The sequence below is a fragment of the Budorcas taxicolor genome, chromosome 9, assembly GCF_023091745.1.
Source record: "Budorcas taxicolor isolate Tak-1 chromosome 9, Takin1.1, whole genome shotgun sequence".
Classification (NCBI taxonomy): domain Eukaryota; kingdom Metazoa; phylum Chordata; class Mammalia; order Artiodactyla; family Bovidae; genus Budorcas; species Budorcas taxicolor.
The window spans coordinates 84,975,055-84,998,090 of record NC_068918.1 but is presented as its reverse complement, the minus strand read 5'-3'; the positions used below and the strand labels follow the sequence as shown (position 1 = coordinate 84,998,090).

The 23,036-nt window shown below is 42.2% G+C and overlaps 1 protein-coding gene across 1 annotated transcript in view; it reads right to left on the bottom strand.

Moving 5' to 3' along the window:
- The window catches only part of ARID1B (AT-rich interaction domain 1B), a 424,182-nt gene that overhangs the window by 57,951 nt on the left and 343,195 nt on the right, over window positions 1-23,036 (bottom strand). The window contains exons 7-8 of the mRNA XM_052645664.1: window positions 17,884-18,063; window positions 3,999-4,326 (exon numbers count right to left, since the gene is read on the bottom strand). Coding sequence (XP_052501624.1) covers window positions 3,999-4,326; window positions 17,884-18,063 — 508 coding nt within the window. The remainder of the gene's footprint in view (window positions 1-3,998; window positions 4,327-17,883; window positions 18,064-23,036) is intronic.

Sequence of the window (23,036 nt, the reverse complement as noted above, 5' to 3'; positions counted from 1 at the left end):
TTCTGTCTCTAAATGTACACACACACACACACACACACACACACACACACACACTCTCTCTTTCTCTCACGCTCACTCCCTCCCTTCATCACTATCTGTCTTTCTCAGATTCCCTCATAGGCTCTAGGCCCTTTGGGATTCTGACTTGAGAAAGAAGACATTATAAAAAATTCTGAATACTGTATTTTTGAAAGGTTTGAGCTATTTCTTCCCTAAAATCTGCCATTTAGTGAACTGCTTTTTCAAGTTGCCAACCTAACTTTAACCTCACAGAGCTATCCATGAGGAAAGAAAACAAAAGCAAAAACACAATTTGCTGCGAGGAGGTGTTAGGTAAAGCAAAAACAATGCTGAAAATCAAATTTCTTAACTGCCAGCACTGAAACATGTACTACACATGCTTTCTCACAATCAAGCTTCTGCTTAAAAAAAAGGGAGGGCACAACAGGATATATATTGCAAAGGAAGGAAGACTTAAAATAGAAATAAAACTTTCTTTTTCAGAAAGAACAGTGTAAACACAAACAGCAAAATTTAGAGCTAACAGGAATGGGGCTGTAAGGATGAGCCTTTGCCAAGTGGGTTTCATACAATTTACGGACTCACGCCAACATCTTTCTTTTCCTTATTTTTAATTAAGGAGGAGGTGCTGAATTCTGAGGAAGCTATCTGGATGCTGCTGGCTGAAATGCAGATCTGATCTTCTCGTGCTGGTTGGCGAACATTGATTTTCTGCCCCAGTGGAAGAGATTTTACTCTGATGCATGCCATTTAAATTCATTTTACACAGCTGCTTAATGTGGCTTGGCAAGGCCCAGCCAAACTAGCTTTGTGGGTCTAAATAGGACTCCTGAGTTGGTAAAGGACAGAGCCTATGGATTAGCAGCTGATGATAAATGCTTTTCTCCCCTCTTATCTTCCTACCAACTCAGGAAGTGACCTTGAACATAGCACAAGAAAGGAAAAAAGACAAAAGGCAATTTCTCCAAAATAAGTATGTTTACCTCATTCCATACCTATTTCAATTTTAGGATTATGTTTACAGAACTCTTTATCTGTTGGAACAATTAGGACCGTGTTTACAGGATCTAGAACTTTCAATGGCAAAATTATCATTTGCATTGTTGCCTAATACATTAAAAAGCTGTGTCATACATTCATAATAAGTAGTGGAAACACAATTATGTAAGTTCAGTCTTTAAACAAAGTTAGTTGATTGTTCCCTATTTTTTATTTTACAAAAATGTTGTATCTTTCTACTGAAAGCAGCTCCTGAACACAATTCAATCTACAGGAGATAATTTCATCATTACTATATGTTAAATAAGATCACTAACAATATTTTTGCTCAAACACGCAATAATAATATACTTTAAGATTATTTACTAACCTAAAGACAGTGACAGCCTGATATTACAGTTTTGTAGCAGGAAAGAAGAGAGATACTTTTTGTTGCTGTATGTAATTCCTGTGTTGAAACTGATAATAATATGGCAACACTGTGTTTGGGGAAAAAAATCCTGTGTTGGATTATTTGGTTGTATTTTCCCGGTGACTTCGATATTCTAATCCTCCTTTGGGAGAAGGAAAGAATAGAAATCTTTGATACAGATGTTTGCTCAGTGATGTCACTAGACCCTCCCAAGTCCTATTAATAACCTCAGCCCTGCCTCCTGCGTGGGGCTCTCGTCAATGAGCCTGCTGCTCTCTGAATTCAGGGCGGGTGTGGAAGCAGGTCGCTGTTGTGGCAGGAACGAGTAACACGGTCATGATAACAGTGCTGCACAACACAAGTCCTAGACAACATGACAACAACGGTGGGGGACATGACGCTGGAGCAGGTGACTTCATTACTTTTACATGGATAAAAGTTTTTGTTTCCCTCTCAGGCACGAAGGAAAGAAGCCATGCCGAAGTCATGCAGAGACAGAATTGGGGGGGTGGTGGGGGTGGGGGGTGGGGTGGCGACATGCAGGTCTCTACCAAACTACCACAGTACTGCTGGGGAGGATGAGAAAACGAAACAGAACAAAACAAACAAAAACCCAAAACAAACAAAAATAAACAAAAGACAACCCCCTCTGAGATGGACCTTCTCTTAGATCTTTCACGCTCCTGCTTTGGGTGTTCCTTTTGCAGCCAGATGGCATGTTCATTAACAGTTTAAACAAATGCCCAGGTCCCGCAGCAAGTCAGGGTGTGTGGCTACCTACCCGTACTGGTCAGGCTGGTGCATCATGGGAGCCTGAGAGTTGCCATAGTTGGGGTGCTGGGAAGAAAACATGGGGCGTCCGCCAGCCCCAGACTGGCTGGGATAAGCAGGCGACCTAATGTATGGTGGCCTAAAGTAGAACAGAAGAACAGCTTCTTTGGATTTGTTCTGTAGACAAGTATGAATCCCCCTGTCCATTACATTATCTCCACACCAAGGTGTGGTGGCTCATAGAGGGTGGCCTGATACTCCGTATTAGAGCTCTGATGGGCAGAACGTGAAGGCAAGACTTTGGAATGGTCTATTGATTAGAAAAAGAAACTGAAAATGCTTGGATGTAAACTTATATATTAATTTATATAAAATTATATATAAACTGATTCAGAAAGGGAACACAGCAAAGCTTTTTCATCAAACAACTATGTCTTAATCTCTACAGTTATAGTCATCCCAGCTCACTACTCAAGGTTTCATGTCAAATGCAATCAAATATTTTCTCCTTAAAAAGGAAATAACTTGTGTATTTTTTGAGTTGTGACAGTGGACAATTCATTTAAACCTAAATTAGAACTTCAACTGGACGGGCCCAACCAGTCCTCACAGACAGGTATATTAAAACATTCTCTCTGCAGCCATAGGTTCAGTTCAGAGGTATAGTGCCAGGGTTCAGAAGATTCTAAGTCACTGTAACATGGATAAGAGTGAGAAAGGTAGGGTGAGGGGGTAAGAGAGAGAATCTGACTTTCATTTTGATTCCTCAAAGGAAATTTATTATTTTGTAGAGCAAATAGTGAGACTGGAAGGGTCCCTAACATTCTCAAATAGCAGCTTCAGAGGAAAAGTAACAAAAGGATACATTTATACACACACACACACACACACACACACAAGCTCTTATTCCACCTTGACAAAATCAGAATCTTCTATTTTTCCTCCTGAAGATACTGTATTGTTCAGTCGCTCAGTCAGGTCTGACTCTGCGACCCCATGAACTGCGTATCTTTCAGTGTCCTTTGTTTTAAACATCTTAACATATGTTAAACAAAATTCAAACATTTTTTTCATTTGAGTCTTTTAAAACATAGTCACTTTGCCTCATGAACTTTTAATTCAATTATTTTAAAACAGGTCGAGTATGTACTTCAAGACTTTTTTCAGGATTAAAAACAAGTAAATAATTGAGGCTAAAGCCTTGCTCTATCAACTTAAATGTTCAGAAATACAATCGTTGTTTTGCTAACTGCCTTTTGGTTTGGATGGAGAGAGACATATGCCCAGAAAAATAAAAGTACAACATAAGAACATGAAGCAATAAATCTCACACGTATACATTTAGACAAACACACACAATACACATATGTGCACATACAAAGTTCCTATTTCATAAGGATTTCTACAGTGAGGTTAAAAACAAAAAAAGGAGGCGTTCTTTTTGAATGTTTAGATTTGGGCCAGTTTCTAGGCTTTATAGTCTCCTGCCTAGGCCTCGCTGTGTTAAATGGAGCCACAGAGGCGCCCTGCACCACTGGCTTTGGGTGGCTAGGTGCGGTGACTCTTCTCAGCCATTTCAAATAACCTCCTATAACTGACTGATTCCTTCCTCCATGTCTCGTAGAACACAGTCTATCATTTACTGCTCTGGCCTCTCTGATAGAGAACATGTAACTTAAAAGGGGAGGCCAAGCACAGTGGCCCTCTGCTGCTCTCCACCCCCATTGACGGGGTGACTGATTCTGGCTCCGCGCGTGTGCCCATGTCCGCGCAGACCGCCCGCCCGACGGCATACCTGCTTTGTGCCGAGTTCGCAGCGGCCTGCATCACTGCGGCAGCTGCCTCCTGTGCCTTACGGTTGACGGTTGGCATTGGTGGCCCCATTCCTGGGCCCCCTTGCTGAGACATGCCAGGAGAACTGGGGGTCATGCTGCTCATGTTTCCAGGAAATGGTCTGTTCTGCATGCCTGTGGATGGCACTCGTCCCAGGGGCATGGTGCCACATGGCTGGCTTGGCCCTTGTCCATGCATCTGGCTGTTGGCATTGACGCCCATGCTGGGCCCTGGGCCGCTGTAGCTTGCACTGGGTACCCCACTGTATGTTGGGGGTCTGGAGTAGTTACCTAAACAAAAATCAAACACAAATTAGAGAGCCTTGTTCTTAATATCTGAACTTGTGAAAACATTCACTGGAAGTACTTTTGGTCCAACAATGTAATCAACACAAAATATTAGTCATTATCCTCATTAACCCTTCCCCATTGGTGCTGACGAGGTTGGCTGTCTCAAAACACATGATCTCTGTACATTCCAAAGGCAAAGAGCCACACAGGACACTGAAACATGGAGAGAAACCCAGGCTGACCTCTGAAACCATCTCTGCATGGATACAGATGGAGTGCTGAGTGGTGCTTCAGCTCATTCAACACCTCAGTTCTTACCAAAATTCAAGCAAAATAATTATTTTAGCCCCCAGTCCCTAGATGTACTCCAATCTGAGACTGCACCAGTACATTACTGCTGCTGCTGCTGCTGCTAAGTCGCTTCAGTCGTGCCTGACTCTGTGCGACCCCACAGATGGCAGCCCACCAGGCTCCCCCATCCCTGGGATTCTCCAGGCGAGAACACTGGAGTGGGTTGCCATTTCCTTCTCCAATGCAGGAAAGTGAAAAGTGAAAGTGAAGTCGCTCAGTCGTGTCCGACTCTTCGCAACCCCATGGGCTGCAGCCCACCAGGTTCCTCCGCCCATGGGATTTTCCAGGCAAGAGTACTGGAGTGGGGCGCCATCGCCTTCTCCACTACACGACAATAAAGTGTTCCGAAGGTACAAGGAAACATGCACATGTGGTCAAAATTACCCTTCAAGACCCCACAGGAGGGGCCATGCAGAAACCTGCAATGAGTCCAACCCAGTCGGCTTTTCTCTGGTGTCTAGAGACATTTTTGTTTTTCTTGGCTTGAGCACCAAATAAAGTGGCTGGGTTGTACCCGGCACCATGTCTTTTAAGTAAATTTTAAGCACAAGCATGGCACTCAGCAAAGCAGGATGGTGGCACTACAGGAAGCAGGCAGGGTCTGAGACTGAGATGAGCGTCTGCAATCTCACACCCCCATCCCTGCTCACATGGGGTACACGCTCCTGGAGTAGATGGCCTGGACTAGTTCAATAGTTTTGTTTTCTCTCTCCTTCCGCACCTTTTATTTTGGTTGAGGGTACATAAATTACAGTCAAGTAAATTGAAGGCATGTATAATGCCACTTTGATAACAATAACTGCTGAACCACACACACTATGTGTGAGATATCAGGTTAAGTGTTTTGCATCTATGATTTCATTCATTCCTCCAATAATTATATGAAATATAGACACGACCATGACTGCATTGACAAAAGAAGAAAATCAAGAGCTAGTAGGTTACGATTCAAGCTCAAGCCAAATGATTATGGAACCAATATAATTAACCGATAAAATATGATGCCTCCTAATAAGTCACTGTGGAAATGAAATATATGTAAAAGGAGACGTGTTTGGAGAGTATGGATTAGTGTTTCTCCATCTGTCCTTATCACTTCCTGGAAGAATCTCATCTATATAACATAACTGTTCTAGGCACAAGGGATGTAAGGTTAAATACAATGCAATTCCTATACTCAAGAAGTTCACAGCGTAAGAGTGTGAGAGTGTGTGTGTGTATGTGTGCGTGTACAAGGTGAAGTAGCAGGAGAAAGACAAGAAAAAATACAAAAGCAAAAACAGAAAAGATAACGCACTGTAGAAAGTGTAAGAGAAAGAAGAGTAAGTCCTTGAAGGGGAGGGATACAGGGGGTCATCTGTGGAGCGGGGTGGCAGAGTGAAGGTCTTTGAAAAACCATGTTGGGTCTTGACCCAGGAATCCTTGTGGGGCAGGCTCTGGGATCTGGGAGAACTGGGGCTGAGTGAAAACTCTGTGAATATACCAACCATGTGACCTTAGGTAAGTTGTTTTAATTTTTCTTGGTTTCATTCTTTCCTTTAAAAAAGAGGATCCTCTTTATTTTGGTCTACTTGAAGAGTTGCTGTTAGGATTAAATGATGTAATATGTGTGCTGCTGCTAAGTCACTTCAGTCGTGTCCAACTCTGTGCGACCCCATAGACGGCAGCCCACCAGGCTCCCCCATCCCTGAGATTCTCCAGGCAAGAAAACTGGAGTGGGTTGCCATTAAAGTGTCTCAAATACGGGTGCAGAAATGGTCGGGGGTTACTGGTGGGATGAGGGTAACGCAGAAGAGGATAGAGAGCCCCCGTGGGTGAGGCAGTGAACAGCAGCACTGACAGCGAGAGCAAACTTGAGAGTAAGGCACTGCTGAGCTGGCGCAGCTATGAGAAGGGCGCAGAGGGAAGAGGGCCCCGCTCAGCAGGACTCCCAGGCTGCAGCGTATTCTGAAGGTGAGGAGGAGCTTCTTCAGGTTTTTCCAGCAGAAACTGGGACAGATCAGCAACAACAATAAAAGCCAGCAATTCATGTTTCCTGTGTGCTAAGTTAACCTCAGCTCCAAGTTCTGTGCATTACCTCCTTTCATCCTTAAGTCAAGCTGCAGAGAGCCCCGTCACTGGCATCCTCACTTTAGGGAGGAGGAGCCTGAGGCGGTATGCAGAGTGACCTGACCCAAGGTCATATGGCTAACAGGCCTCAGAGCCGTGGTCTGTACACTGTATTCCACTAGCTGCACCCCTGACTGGCCTCTTAACAGAAAACCGCACCGACATAACAGCATCACCACAATCGTGAAAGCAGGTTTTCTTAAGGGCCCCTATAAATCTGTAAGCAGCCGAGTTTTCAGCAGTGACTGATGTCAGCTCTTTGTTAGGTACTGCCCGTGAACTCTCACATGACTGTCCGTGAAGTGTACTACTTGCTGAAGAGTATTTTAGGCTTTGCGGGCTAGATGATCTCTGTCAAAACTAAACCGCCATTGCCGCCTTGATGTGGCCAGAGGTGACACACACAAATCGGAGCATCTGTGTTCCAATAAAACTTTATTTACAAACACAGTGGCCGGCCAGAGTGGCCACAAGCCACGGAGCCCTGTGACAGACCAGCCTTGGGACAAGCTCCTTAAGAAAGTGCTCCATTAGCACAGAAAGTGACCTGTTAAAGGTGGCAGCTACTTTCCCCTGGGTATTCCTGGAAGTCCAAGGGCTGGAGAGGAACAAGAGAGCAAGGCACTGGCCGTCTGAGGAGCTGGAATGGACAGGAAAATCAAAGGGAAGAGAAGGGACAGCAGAAGTTCGATGCAAATCACCTCAGGCACCCCTGAGTTGCATGCGAGTCAGTGTTTTACGCCAGCACCTCAACTATAAACCACGTTTTCAAGAAGATACCCTGCCACTGCAGAAATAATCAACCTGATATTGTTTGTAAGTAAACACTGGTGATTCAGATGGTAAAGAATGTCTGGAGACCTGGGTTAGGAAAATCCCCTGGAGCACAGAATGGCAACCCACTCCAGTATTCTTGCCTGGAGAATTCCATGGACAGAGGAGCCTGGTGGGTCCACAGGGTCGCTAAGAGTTGGACATGACTGAGCCACTTACACAACACAGAAGGTAAACATTCACTGTTTATCAATTTTGAAGTTCTTTATAAAAAAACTCAGCTCTGTGGCAGGAGGAAGGCTCTCCCGTCCCTACCCCATCCGCCTCTCAGCCCTTCCCTCCAGACTGTCTGATAACATCAGTGAGATACAGTGCTCTTCCTTGGCTCTTGCTTTTATTAAAAATAAACTCATTTGTAGCTTGAATGCAAACGAAATTAATCCACATATTCCTCCTGTTCCTCTGTAGCTAGTTTCCACTCTCCCTCCCTCAACACTTGGTAAGTGACTCATTTGGTAAGAAACTTTATTCAGTGAAAACATATGTACCCTTTGCTTTTGAAGGAAATGAAATGACACTTTAATCTTGTTTTAGAAAACAAGCATTTACATGGTTATTGCAGACTAAGCCCATAATGCACTTGATATGAGAGGAAGGTCCTTGGTTTTGCTAAATCCTGCTTATAGCTGAAGCAGAATGCTGCTCATACTTGGAACAGAGAAATATTGTCCCTCTGGGTTCCCGCACCTTGGGTTTAACTGCCAATCAGGGGCTGTATTTTAGTAACTACAAAGGAAAACAACTGAGATGTTCAGTACCCCCGTCCCCATCTTCTATCTTTCTCATTCATTTTATGTGATAAGAAGAGAAGAGCTCTGTTTCAGTAGCATTGCTCAGTTCCACAGCTGGTCTTCATTGCACAGCAGGAAGCATTTTGCAATCCGGGAGAATGTGCATCAGAGCACAACCACCACGCACACCCACACGCATGCGTGCACTCATGCTTAGAAAGACCCATTGAAAGCTGGGCTCCCAGTCTTATTTTCCCTCAATCAGTTGGGCTGATTTCACAAACTGGCACTCAAAAGCACATGTCAAGGGAATATGTTCTAATTATAGAGGCCTCTATTTGGTGGAAGAAATACAAAGTTCCTTTTTCTTCTCCTTGAAACTTTAAAAGACTTTCCTCATTAAACTCACATGCCTGGATAAAAATGGTTTCTAAAGGCTTTAAATGGCTTAAGAGGCACCAACAGATAAAGCACAGGCTGTAGAAACTGGATTTGAATACTGGTTCTGACACTTTCTAGGGGAACGACCTTGGACAACTTATTTAACCTCTTGGAACATGAGTTTTGACAGATAAAGTAACAATATTAATGGGCAATAGGCAGAAAGTCACTAGTACAGTCCCAAGCATAGAATTACCTAATAAATTATAGCTATCACCATGATCATCAACAATAATATTATCAATAATCACTAATACAATCTTTTTTCTATAATCTTTTAAAAATGTGTAGGAGTAAAAAATGATTCACACCCCCCCTCACTTTGCCTACTCAATAATGTATCTTTCTCCCCAAAATAAATAAAAACCAAATATGTAAGCCAAGCAAAATATGAGAGGAAAAGCCAGGAATGAGAAGTGCAATCTTATTTCCATGTTTCTCTAATAGATTAGTAATTTGTTGGCACTGGCTCTGACAGAAAACAGATGGATCCAGCATTAAGCACAATGAAGGCAGCAGATGCTAGGCCAGCCCACCTCAGCTGGACGGGCCTTGCAGCCAAGTCCGAGAGCCCACAGTTTTCAAGTGGGCTCATCTTGGCACACCAGCTTTGGAAAATTGGTCACCAAATGAATTCAGATTTTAACTCACCGGGAGCTGTATTCAAGTACCAGATAACGGAAGCAGGAGCTACACTCTATTCACATCACCAGCATTATTTCAGGAGGATCAGCCGCAATTTTAAAATTTGCTAGTTAATATTAATATTCCAAGGTTACAGCTTCTATGGAATTATTAAATGTTTCCACTTATTTTTCTTCTTGGTTTCAACCATCCAACAATGATTTAGGAACAACTACTGCATGCAAGGTCCTATGTTATTTCCCTTTGCTGTGGAGGGTAAAATGGTGCACAAATCACAGTTGAGACACTTGAAAAAAATGAATAATTAGCTATATATTATGATGAACACATTTGTGAATTAGGTTTAAATCACCACTTTTTATGGTCATCTACTACATACATCTACTGCTACATTTGTTATGTTTATTGAGGTAGAATTTCTATGCGTTAGCACACATACATGCCCTATGACCACCAGCACGGCTAAGACATGGCAAGGGTATTTCTATCAGGACAAAGAGTTGCCATCTGGTGGTCAATCTCATCCCCAGGCCTGGCAGCCAGTGGTCTGATTTCTGTTCCTACAGTGTTGTTTTCCCCAGGATGTCATGTAAAGTGACTCATACAGTACTGGGTCTGCCTCCTTTCACTCGGTATCATGCTTCTGAAATTCATCCATAATGCTGTGCATATCAGGAGTTTGCTCCCTTCTGCTGCCGAACAATATTCCATTTTCTGTGGACATGTGGGCTGTCCCTGTTTCTGGCAATTGTGACTGAAGCTGCTGACATTTGCACACAGATCTCCCAGCGGATATGTTTCATCTCTCTTGGTGAACTTTAGGAATGACTGCTACGTTGTACATTAAGTGCATTTTTAACTTTGTAAGAAACTCTTCTTCTACTTCCAAGTCACTTCAGTCATGTCTGACTCTGTGTGACCCCACAGACGGCAGCCCACTAGGCTCCTCTGTCCCTGGGATTCTCCAGGCAAGAACACTGGAGTGGGTTGCCATTTCCTTCTCCAATGCATGAAAGTGAAAAGTGAAAGTGAAAAGTGAAAGTGAAGTCGCTCAGTCGTGCCCGACTCTTAGCGACCCCATGGACTACAGCCTACCAGGCTCCTCTGTCCATGGGATTTTCCAGGCAAGAGGACCAGAATGGGTTGTAATACATATGACAGTTCCAAGTGCTCTACTGTACATCCTTGATACTGCAATTTTTAAAAAATATCAGCCATTCCAGTAGCTGTGTTGTGGATACTGTTGTGGCTTTAATTTTCATTTTCCTAATGACAAATGATTTTGAGAGCATTTTTCATCTAAATAAGATCCTTGCTGTGTAAAAGAGTTGTATTTCAAAAACCTTTCAATGCCACTTTTCTAATCAGAATGATCACATAGTGCTATGCTTTCAGGCACAGATTTAGGACAGAAACTGACTGAGTAGTTAAGAAGACCACAGATTCAATATGAAAGCTCACTTACCCCAAGTTGTAGTAAACCCTACTATTTGTGAAAATTGAGATAATTTATCTTTTGAACTGATACATGAGGCACCACATTTTTCCTAGGTCAACATGCATTTTAAAAAGTACTTGAAATGCAAAAGCAATAAAATATTATATAAAGCTTGTAAAAGAAATGGAAAGAGTCATTACCTTACAGTATGACTTTAATGTTTCACTTTTGGTAGCTTTCTCCCATTATGTTATAAAAATTAACTCCTTTAAAATGTAATTATACAGTGATGCAAGCTCAATACAGAAAATATAGAAGCAGAGAGAAATAGACAACAACAATCCTTAGTGCCATCTCCCAAAGATAATTCTTAAGCATTGAGTAGTCAACCTAATAAGTATCAAGCATCAAAGCAGCATCAAGAGGGAGCACTGGAATACTCTGGAATTCTCTCTGTCTGAACCTCTGGAACACTGTCTCCATCCATTCAGGAAATAGTTTTTAAGAGCCTCTTTTGTGCCCACTCTGTGCTCACTGTGGATGATGCAGCAGTGAGCAAAGGCAGAGAGCTTCCACTCTGGTGGCAGGAGACAGGCCAATAGATAAACCTAGACCATGCCATGCGGTGCCAAGTGCTCTGATGGAAAATGGAGCAGGGAGAGCTTGGACAGAGAGGAGAGGGCAGGCTCCCCTGAGAGGGTGACTGAGGAGAGCCGCGGTGGAGAGGGAGCTGTGTGCGCATGTTGGCACCTCTCCACCACCACCATCAAGGCTGACATACACACAGGCCCGGGAACATATGGGCAAGTCCGATGCTGGTTCTGACTTCAGAGCAAGGAGAGAAGATAGGAGCACAGGCTCTCAAGGAGCAGGGGCATAAACATTTGCCTGTGTGTGACCTTCACAAAGACAGTGGCCACCACAATGTTCAGTTTCCTCATCTGCATAAAGGGTATAATATAAAACTCTCTATCTCCTGTGGTTGCTATGGGGAAAAAATATTCACAGTAACTACTGTTGGACGCTAACAATGATTAGCAGAGAAGGCAATGGCACCCCGCTCCAGTACTCTTGCCTGGAAAATTCCATGGATGGAGGAGCCTGGAAGGCTGCAGTCCATGGGGTCGCTGAGGGTCAGATACAACTGAGCGACTTAACTTTCACTTTTCACTTTCATGCATTGGAGAAGGAAATGGCAACCCACTCCAGTATTCTTGCCTGGAGAATCCCAGGGACGGGGGAGCCTGGTGGGCTGCCGTCTATGGGGTCGCACAGAGTCAGACACGACTGACGTGACTTAGCAGCAGCAGCAACAATGATTAGAATCTGTCAAGGAACAGACAGAAGCTGCTCCAATGTTAATAAGATAACTATCCATCAACAAAATTCTTTTTTACTGTATATTGTATCATAAGCCTTCTTTTACTTTCAATATGCACAGATATTCAAATCTATTTCAGAGTAAAGCATAAGAAAAAGTAACTACTGACCTAAAAAAACATAAAATTATCTTAATTCAGTAGCCAAATTTGGCATAAAACAGTAAAAATCCTATGGTAAGTAAGGAAGGATTCTCAGAGTCTCTCCTGTCATGCGTCCTCCCTGGGCTCAGAGCTGCTGTGCCCCGGAGCACACCCGCGGATGGCGGGGGAATGGCGCCCCCTGCAGGGAGGGCTCTGATCTGCTTCACCTGACGGCAGGCGCAGGAAGCCTTCAGAAAGGACCAGTGGTGCCAACGCTTACAGAATTGAACACTAGTCATTTCTTTTAAAACAAGCAATTTTAAAAATGGCAGAGCTGTGAGCCTCAGGAAAAGGCAGCTTGCTAAGACGTAAGTCAAGCAGCCTGTCCACATCCTGCGTTTCTACACCGCCATCGACAATGGTCCTGATCCAGGCAAGCGGTTCAAATTCAAGGGATGACTGAGAGGGGAGGGGACACTGGCACCCCAGGTGCTGTTGATTTTAATGAGAAAATGAAATAATTATCTTCACACTAGTCAAAATTCATGTTGCTGTATGTTTTTTCCTTCTTACTGTGAAGTAGATTTGTACTTTAAATTTTCCTTACTTCTTTCCTAATTCCCAGGTTTTGACAAGTCAAAATGATTATCAGACTGCTAAGAAAAATTCAAGCCTTATAACTTGAAGGCTAAATTTGAGCATCAAAAGATGAGGCCACTAATCACCTCTGGCTATAATGTGATCTGCTACAATTTGTTTTTTCCTACTATGAGAAAGATAAAGATTTAGAAATTTTCGAACAAAGCCTTACAGACTATGGAATTAATACTTATCCCTAGCACTGTCCATTTAACGAAAAAATCAAGTTAATATAACAGGATGAAGCAAACAGATCAAGAGCATTGCAACCTGTTAAAGGAGAGAAATGAGTGAAACTGATGCCGGACTGACCTGCACACAAACCAGCCTCCGGAAAGCCAAAGAACAAGATCTCCAATTAGCAGCACTGTCCACGGGGTGGGGGGAAAAATGAATCCATGCCACAGACACACCTCACTTCTGTAGAAGAGAGGCTGAATTCAGCTTAATTTAAGAGCAAGAGTGGGGACTAAAATTGTGGGTCATGGTGACCCCAAGGCTGCCATGGCCTAGAAGGCTCTCTGGAGTAGCTGGTGGGCTGCCAACTGGTTGACATTTATACGTTGTTCCTCTTGAATTGAAACACTTGTAAGATTATTAATCTGCAATTCACTATCTTGGAGCTGCATTCATTTCAACTAGGTATCATTTAAAGTTTGCCATTGCTGACTTTTAATGAATGACGGAGAAGGAAGAATTCCGCTGGCATCTGATTTATTTTAGAGGGAAGCACTCTAAACCCTTCTGAAAAGCCCCTCTGACAAAGTACTTTAGGAATAAAGGCTAGTCAGACTCATCTTCTTATAAGCTCCCTGCTTCCTAAGACGACTATACAAATTCAGGCATAAAACCAAGGCTGAGTCCGTGTGCAATGTCTACAGCTGTACATGGGGGCCCCAGACACTCACACAGGGAGTGACACCTGGGGGAAATCGCGGCTCAGAACTCCTATCAGTTGCCCAAGAAAATACTCCTAATTCCCTGCACAACTAAGGCTAGGACCTCACTTTTTGCAATTAGTGACAAATATGCAAAAAATATCTGTGAACAGTCTGTGACAGACACTGTTCTAGAGAACATATGAACCAGAAAGTGTCTGTCCTTAGGAAATAGAAAGGCTATGAAGATGAAATGGATTTCGGCTCCCTTTTCCACATACAAATTCATTTATTACTAATTAACATAGCAATTAAAGAATTCCTTTTTATTTATTAGAGCCAAGTCTCTCTGGCCCTCTCTACTCGCAAACACTTTGTAAGGTGAGTTATTTTATATGTGCCTGCTTGAAGGTAGAAAAGCACTATTTCATAAAATACACTGCAATTAAACATTTTTACACATTTAGACTGGCTTCATCCCATCTGTATATTTAATAATTTATAGTATTAATATACATTAAAAAAATTTCCTCTTAATAGGAATCTTTTTCTTAATCTCTAGTATTTTTGGGGTATCTCAAGCCTATATTCCCCAAAGCTCCTTGAAGGCTCATAGTCTGTCTTCTGTCTCTCCAGAGGCTCACTGAAGGAACCAGCAGGAAGGAGTGTATCTAAGTCATGGGAAATGACATAGCAGGCACTCTGTAAGTGGCCTCTGAAGTCTTTCTCGGTTTGAACCCTGGCTCTGCACTGACCAGCTGTGGGACTGTGGATAAATTACTTAACCTGCTCATTTGCAAAATGGGATGACATTACAGGTTTCCTGTTAATGAAGACAAATGGGAAAGTATACCTGAATTTGAATCCCAGCATGACCACTGTGTACCCTGGGCAAAGGTGTTTATGAGGTGCATGCCTCAGTTTCTTCGTCTATCAAGTGGAGTAATAGTGGTACCTATATAACATGGCATGTTGTGAGGGTTAAATGAGTTAATATATGAAAAACACCAAGTCCAGGACTCAGTAGTGTTTCATAAATGTTGGCTGCTGTTGCTAATAATTTGGAAGAAGCTATTCCTGACAACAAAAAGGTTTAGCGAAAAGAGACTGTAAAGTATCTTCCCCCGAGATCTCTTAAACACATTAACGCAGAAGAAAACCATCTAGCTAGAAACAGAGAAGATATGACAAACGACTCTGTGGATCTCTGCACAAGTGATTCTTTCCAGACATCAAAACCTGTAACAAAGATGGAAACTGAATATTCTACTAATAATTGGAGTAGTTAATTAAGAGAAAGAAAAAAAAGTACTTCATTTGGGTCTCTCTTTAAAAGGATCAATCAAGAGAGAAAGGTAAAGGTAAGAATATTTCTTGAATTGCATAATACAAGTTATAATTGTCATTTCCTGTCATTTGTTCAGTGAGGACAGGGGGAATACAAGGAGGAAAGCAAATAATTCTGATTTGAACCAAGAGCACCGGAAAATGGATTTTCAGTCCATGCTTTGGGAGCCAGTCAAGAAGCCTGGGGGGTGGGGGTGCGGGCGCAGAATATGCCGGAGATGCCACCTGGAAGGAGAACACTGCTGAGGGCGCAAAGTTGGAGCACGCCATGTGCGGAAACTGTCGGCCTTAGTTTAAACTGTCCAACCTACTCTCAGTATTCATACCTCAAAAAATTCCAAAACAACAACCTTCTTGACTATATCCAAACTGTTATGCAGTGGATCCAGTGGGCCACATTAATGTAAAAAGGTCCTGGAGTCGAAGCAAAATTTAGACTCAGAACATTAGAATTAGAAGCAACTTCCAAGGAAACACAATCTAATTTTCTCATTTTCTATAGGAAAAGTAAACCCCAGAGAGTAAGCAATTTTCCAAAGGCATACAAGGTAGGGTGAGAACTCTCACAGGAGCAGTGCTATTAAATCAAGAATCTTACTATTCAACGATTCCAGAAAACTGAGGGTTTTATTCAGAGGATAAACCCATTTTATGGAAATTACCTTCTGTGTTATTAGCTAACTCCTAAAGTTTGAGCGCTTTATTAGCCATTCACATAAGACTCATCAGATAGTCCAAGGCTCTGCCTTCCCACCTTTCCTTATTTGAGAGCAGCAGAGGGTGAGATTGCAAGAGTATTTCAGAGTAGAGTGGCCAGTTTTCAAGATTATATAATGAAACCCTTGGAGTGGCAGTGGCTAAGTCCCAGGCCCTAGCCTCCCCTAACTCGGAGAATAAGGCCCTGGCCTTGTCTCCAGCTACATTCTGAGTAAAAGTTCACATTTTCTTTGCGTGTCACAACTTATAAGCTGCTTTCCCAATTTTCACTAAAGTTCTCGTCTTTTCCAGATAGTCAAAGTCCCCCCAGTTTTGAAGATACCCACTGAGTGGCACAGAGGGCAAGCAGGCACTCTCACAGCTGAGTGACACGTCCTGCCTTAGCTCAGCAACAAACTGCTACATGTCACAACTACCTTGGCTGATGGGGAATTGGCAGATTCTGTCTGTCAACCGGGACCTTGAATTCCTAGAGCTTTTACAGGAATTAATAGCATAGAAATCTACTGATGACATGACATGAAGGGAATCAAGTCAAACCCACGTTTATATCACTCTCACTACATGATCATGGACAGAGGCAGAAAGGGCCATGGGAAACATTTGTTTTGCATGTTCTAATACAGTTTCCCAACAACGCAAATAGCTGGAATACAAAATAACAGAGCAACAGGTGAGGTGACGGTGCTCCACTGATAGTACTGAGGGTGCTAAAATCCTCCAGAAAGAGATCTTCAGAAAATAAGAGAATTTTCAAACTGTGAGGTAAGGAAAGCTTTCCTGAGAAATACCAGGTAAAAAGCTGAGACGGCACCTGGCTGCCTCCTCAAAGAATCCTCTGGCCTTGCAGGTACTTCTACGGCAGGAGAGGCTCGAAGGGCATCAGCACAGCACGTGTTCCAGATGGACACTCTCAGAAGTATTAAGGCTTGTCTGTGGCCATACCACCCTGAACGCGTCCGATCTCAGAAGCTAAGCAGGGTCGGGCTGGCTAGTGCTTGGATGGGAGAAACATTACGGCTTTAGTGAGTCAGGGGACCTGGTTTGGCTGTGGAGGCATGGTGAACACTGTGCTAGTTTCCTAGAGGGCATTGCCTTCACTTGGAACATTCTTGGTATTTTCAGAAGTGAGGAAACTCTGGGAATTGTGCCAGATTAGCTCATTCTCTCTAAATTATCCATTGTCTAATTTAAATAAACAAAATATAAAGAAGGTGCTAAATTCAAATGCCTTATTGCTAGAAGTGACTTAGAAAAAAATATGTATCAGGTTAAAAACCTTGCTGAAAGGATTCTGCACATGTAAGACAAAACAGACATCACTGTCCAGGAAGGCAGAATGTAAATGGGGCATTTTGGGCATGGTTCCACTTGTTTTTCTACTCGTGCCTTACCTTCCTTTTTGAAAGACATGTCCATTTCAGACTTTGTCCTGTCTTCTAAGAGTAAAACTGGCAATGACTGTGAAAATTAGAACTATTATTTACCTGAGAGAGCACTTTGGGGACCGATTAGGAGGAAAAGTAATAGGATGCAATCCTTCTGAGTAGTGAGCACATTGTTACAAAGGTAATTACAGAGAGGGAGGGGCAGAATCAGGACTCAACAGAATAACCTAAGTTTTGAATCAAACTTTTTCAGGTCAAGGCCTGTGCTGCTTTCTCAACAAGCATTTACAGCTACATCACAGAAACAAGGGTTCACTCCTTCATTATTAATAACACATGTATGAAGAGCACTTACCAGAGTGTCTGATGCATGAATGCTTAATGAATAGTTGCTATAATTATTCTTCCCATCACTATGGGAAACCAAAAGGCTGTGGCTTGCATTAACCTCACAGATCTGTCAGGTAACAATGGGATCTTAAGAGATGTTTGTAACACTTGAGGTCTTGAAAGGACTCGCATAGTAACAAAATTTCTACAACCTACTGAGTGCATTCTGGAGAAATTTTTCTTTACCTTGTGGTCCATACTGGCTCATCTGTGGACCGTAAGTTCCACTTGAGTTACTCTGCTGAAAGCTACTGATTCCAGGGTGCATCTGGCCTCCAGGAGAAGGATGAGGCGACATGGATGGTCCTGTCTGCTGAGGTCCATATTGAGACATCTGAGGGTTTCTTTGCGTGCCTGCCATAAAAGCTAAGCGAGAAATAAATGGAAATATATAAATACAGGTGACGAAAGTGGACATGGAATTGTGTGCAAGGTGGATGGGAGAAGATAGGGGCTGTGGGATTCCCCTACACAACACTGAAAGACATCTCAACCCAGTGTGGAAGATGTGATAGGGCCCAGGGGGCTACCCGAGTCTCTCATTAGGGTTCCTAGGAACCCTATGGATTTAACACTTCAACTAGGGAAAGGAGAAGAGGGATAACAGGCAAGTAACCTTAACCTCTCCTAACATCCATTCTTGCCAGGCTGGACATGCTGTGTGCATCCCTCAGAGCCTTGGCTCAGTTTTGAATCTTAGGGCTGCATGTTGCCATTCAAACACCCCAGCCTTCTCTCAAGCCCAGGACAGCACCCAGCTCTCCTCTACATAGAACTCTCTTTTTCCCTCTGACCTCCTGGAGCCACAACTGCTCACCTTGACTCCTGTAGTGCTGAGACTTACCACCTGACTCACACTGTTGCCTAGGGGGTACTGCACGCAGGTGGAGGGTCTGAAATGTACTCTGCTACTCCAAATACACTCTGACTTCCTCCTGCAAAGTTCTGCCCATCGTGTCCCCACCACAAGCCCTGTAATCCTTCCTCCCACTCCATGTCCTAAGGTGTGATGGAGCCATCAGCACGTCTGTCGCCTCTGCTTCAGAAATGCATCTCGGGTCACTTCTCTTCTCCATTTCCACGTCTATAAAAGCTCCTCTTTCCCCCTACACCCTGTCATGGTCTGGCTCACCCCTCTCAGCCTATCCCATGTTTTGTGTCTTTTGGTTCACTTTCACAAAGCTGCCAGGTTTTCTGGAATAAAAAGGAAATTAGAGCGTATCTTCTCTGCCTAACACCCCTGCCCCCAGGATCATTGGATCCGAAGTAAAATGCCAGCATTTGACTATAGTCTCTGGGACCTTGTGTGGTCTGAGGTTGCTTTTTTCATTCTAACCCCACTTCCTATAGTTTTCTCTCCTCCTCACTACGCTGAAATCCACGGCCTTCTCATGCTTCCCAGAAGATAATGTCAAGCTCTTTCCCATGATAGAGCCTCTCTCTCCGGTCCCCTCTCGCAAGAACCTTCTACTACTGCTGGTTCCTTCCCATCCTCCAGGTCTGCCTTCCCTGATGGCGCCTCTTTTTCTCATGGCAATTTTCCTAACCTGTAATCAGCTTACTCTATTTCTGACTCACTTAACCTCTCTCTTCCCCATGAGAACATAAGCCCCAGGAAGGCAGGGATCATGTTATGTGACCACTGCTGCACCCTCTGGGCCCAGTTGGACGTTTGCACATGTAGGTGCAAAAACTATGTACTGAATGAACGAATTTTAAATTCCTCTTGTACCCAGAGCACTGAGTACCACGTGGTAGGTGCTGAGCAGATAGCTGGCCAATGGTAAAGAAAATCCATCTTTCAACTGAGAAAGACTATAGTCAAGGTATGTCCCCATCCATCAGTAGTTTGGCCAAACATTAGCAAGTATTATACATAGAATGAATACATGAATACATGTTTAGACATAGAATATCCCATGTCAAAATGTGTATCTAAGAAAAAGATAAATTATCAAACCAGCAAACTAACAAAGGGCAGTTTGCAAAACAACTCCCAGAACCTAGGGGTTAGAGCTGGTGAGAGTCCCCGCTTGTCAGCTGAAGGCTCTAGAACAGTGGCAAGCGAGGAGTGGGGTGGGTTCCATCTGCTCGGGAGAACCAAGAGCAGTAGCTTCCAGAGAGTCTCCTGAGGCAGCCAGAGGGAAAGACGGTGCCTGCATCCAAGATCAGCTTATATTTAGAGGGTTATAGAGTAAGGCGTTTACAAAGGCCATGGTTTATATTTCAGTAAGAAAAAAAAAATCTTCTAACACTGCTTCTGTCTAAAGAGAGAGACATAAAATACAAGTAAGTAGAGCTGTTCCTTATTATCCTATTTCATTTATTTATAAAGATAAGGCTTGTTAAATTGGGCTCAATTGGCAGCTCCCAGATATAAATCATCATAGAAAATGTTTGCTTTTTCAAATCTGAAAACAAACAGAAATCAGAGTGCTAAAATTACTATAAATGATTGCATCTTCAGATGTAACATGAAATATTTATCTAAGCCTTACTATAAAATTCTCAAGAGTTTCATACAGACTCCTATTTAATAAAAAAATGTGTCTGAATTCCATACAGATTGTATAAGTTTTTCTTCCTTCCTCTCTTTGGAGAATGACTGTTTTCTTCTTCATTATTTAAGGAAAATAATATGTGTCCTTTTTTTAGCATTAAATTTAACTTCAACCAAGAAGTGTCCATGCTGAAGGATTTAGAACATGTGTAATATAGCACATCCTTAAGTTATTGCTGCCTCTCAGACGCTTACTATAAGCTTAAGGTTTGTTCAAATGACTTCTAAGAATTCTTATCTGGCAAGTTATTTAATCATTTCTGACTCTTAATTCAGTCCGTAAAAATATGATCCCATGATGCAGTTGAGTCATCTCACTCATCACTGGAATTTTGCAGAAAGTAAGTTTGTGAAAAGGCTCCTAAAGAGGTGAAATGTTAAAGTTAATCCAAATGGAATATGTAACAACATCAAATTCTACAACTTGGAGACAAGGTTCTATGGCGTATGGAATCCACCTCCTTTCATGGAAGTTAAAATGAAAATACAGAGAGAAAAAAATTCCATTCTTTTCTCTGTATGCTTTTACAACGGCACTACTTACAAGAGGTTTCTGAAATCTTATTTTTTGGTTAGACTCATCCCTTTCCATGCAATTCCCAAGACAATGAAAGGAGGTGACATAATTTCCTTGACTTTTCTGAGCTATAATCATCGAATGGCAGCTAACTGGGAACAGAAGGCCTAGATTATAGTTTTGCTTGTGTCAATAGCTCAGAATCTAGTAGGGTAGACATATTTATGTAAATACGCTGCAGGGTGTGAACTGATCAAAACTAGCAGTGTGACCTTAGGTGAATCATAAATTTACCTGAGGCTCAGCTTCCTCATCTTAAAATGTGGATGAGGTTGCTGTAAGATAACCGAAATGGCACATGAAAATGTCCTGTAATCTGAAATGTGATACACAAAAGTAAGAGATGATGATGATAATTTTCTGGTTTATAAATCGCTATGAGTATATTTTAACTTCTGAACACTCCACATATTCAGGTGCAGTTTCCAACCAGCATGAAGAAGGTAGTTTTTATTTCTTCGTTTTTTAAGTATGTGGGATCCACATTACTCCAATACTCGTGTAACTGTCTACAAATTCCAAAAGGTTAAAAAAATATACACTCCTGTCTCCTACCACTTAGTCTCCCTGGCCAAAGGCAAGTGGTTTTTTAATGTATCCTTTCAGGGATATTTTATAATTTGTTTGTGTTAGACTATGCATTTCCTTTATCATGAGTAAAGTTGAACATTTTATTTTACAGCAGTTTCAACTCTTTTTCTAGAACTATTTATATCATTAGTCCATTTTCTGTTGGCCACTCTATGTCATGACTAGGAAGTATTTCATCTTGCATATTTAGCTGTTATTACCAAATAGCTGCGTGGTTCACCAAAACTTTTCCATCTGCAATCCTATGAAAATCTGGTCTGATTAACGCTGGCAAAGGCCGTACACAGTCTTGGCAGGAAAACAATGTGATCTGACTTGCATTTTCAAGAGCTAATTCCACCATAATATGTAGCATGAAGAAAGGACTGAGGGAAAGTAAGGCTACAGGTTAGAAGACTAGTGAGGAGGTAGGAAAAGTGATACATAATATATCGTCACGATTAGAGGCCAGCACCAATCCTGCTAAAAACGACTTCCACTATGGATTGTTGTTGTTTAGTTGCAACCCAACTCATTGTGACCCTATGGACTGTAGTCTGCCATACTCCTCAGCCCGTGGGATCTCCCAGGCAAGAATACTGGAGTGGGTTGCCATTTCCTTCGCCAGGGGATTTTCCCAACCCAGGGATTGAACCTCATCTCCTGCATTGGCAGACGGGTGGATTCTTTACTGCTGAACCACCAGGGAAGCCTCCATTATGTATATAACTGTATTTTTAAAAGGTTATTGAATAATAGTCACAATCTAAACGAACTAATAAAAAATTAGAAGGCAGAAGTTAATAAAAAAAGAAGTATTTCTACTTTTCATCCTGCATATAGAGATCTGCATGTCCATTACTTGTTTCCTCATCTATAAAATAGATTGTTATCTCTCTCATAAGGTTGCTGTGGGGATTAAATGAGATGATACATGCAAAAAACTTACAACAGTGCCTGGCACACATACACAGTGAGCTTTCAATAATTACTACCTGTTACTATTATTATATGCTCAAAAAAGAAAAGCAAGAGAGGCGGCATGGTACGACAGCAAGGACTAGGACATCAGTCGTGGGCCTTCCACGTTTGCTGTGCAGAATACAGTAATTAACCTAGCCTTTCTGCCTCCGTTTCCTCACCTGTTAAATGCAGAGAGGGAAGACATACAATATTTGTAGAGACACTTCTAGTTCTCCATGATTACGGCTTAAACTTTTTTAAAAAATCTAATTCAGGTTTGTAATTTGCATGCGTATTTATTTGAGGGACAGTCTTCATTTTGTTTCATTTTAACCTTTATTTTGAATGAAATAAATGTTAAAATGTTTCCAAAAAATAAATTTCAACCAAGAATTTTCTATTTATGGTGACATGTTTGATTATATTTTGCTTCCTTTAGAAAGTTATTATAAAATGGCAGGTTGTAGCACAGTTTATGAATAGAAAAACTGACGGTTAAAAGAATGAAGCCTTTTTTTAAAAAATAAAAAAGTTGTGTAATTTTTCTAGTTATTAACCATCTGAGTTTAGAAAACCAAACTAACTAGTAAGGAAAATTTAGGCAGTATAAAGTGAATTTCCCATAGTATAAAAGCTTGTTGAACTACTAGGTGTATTATGGAACTAGTA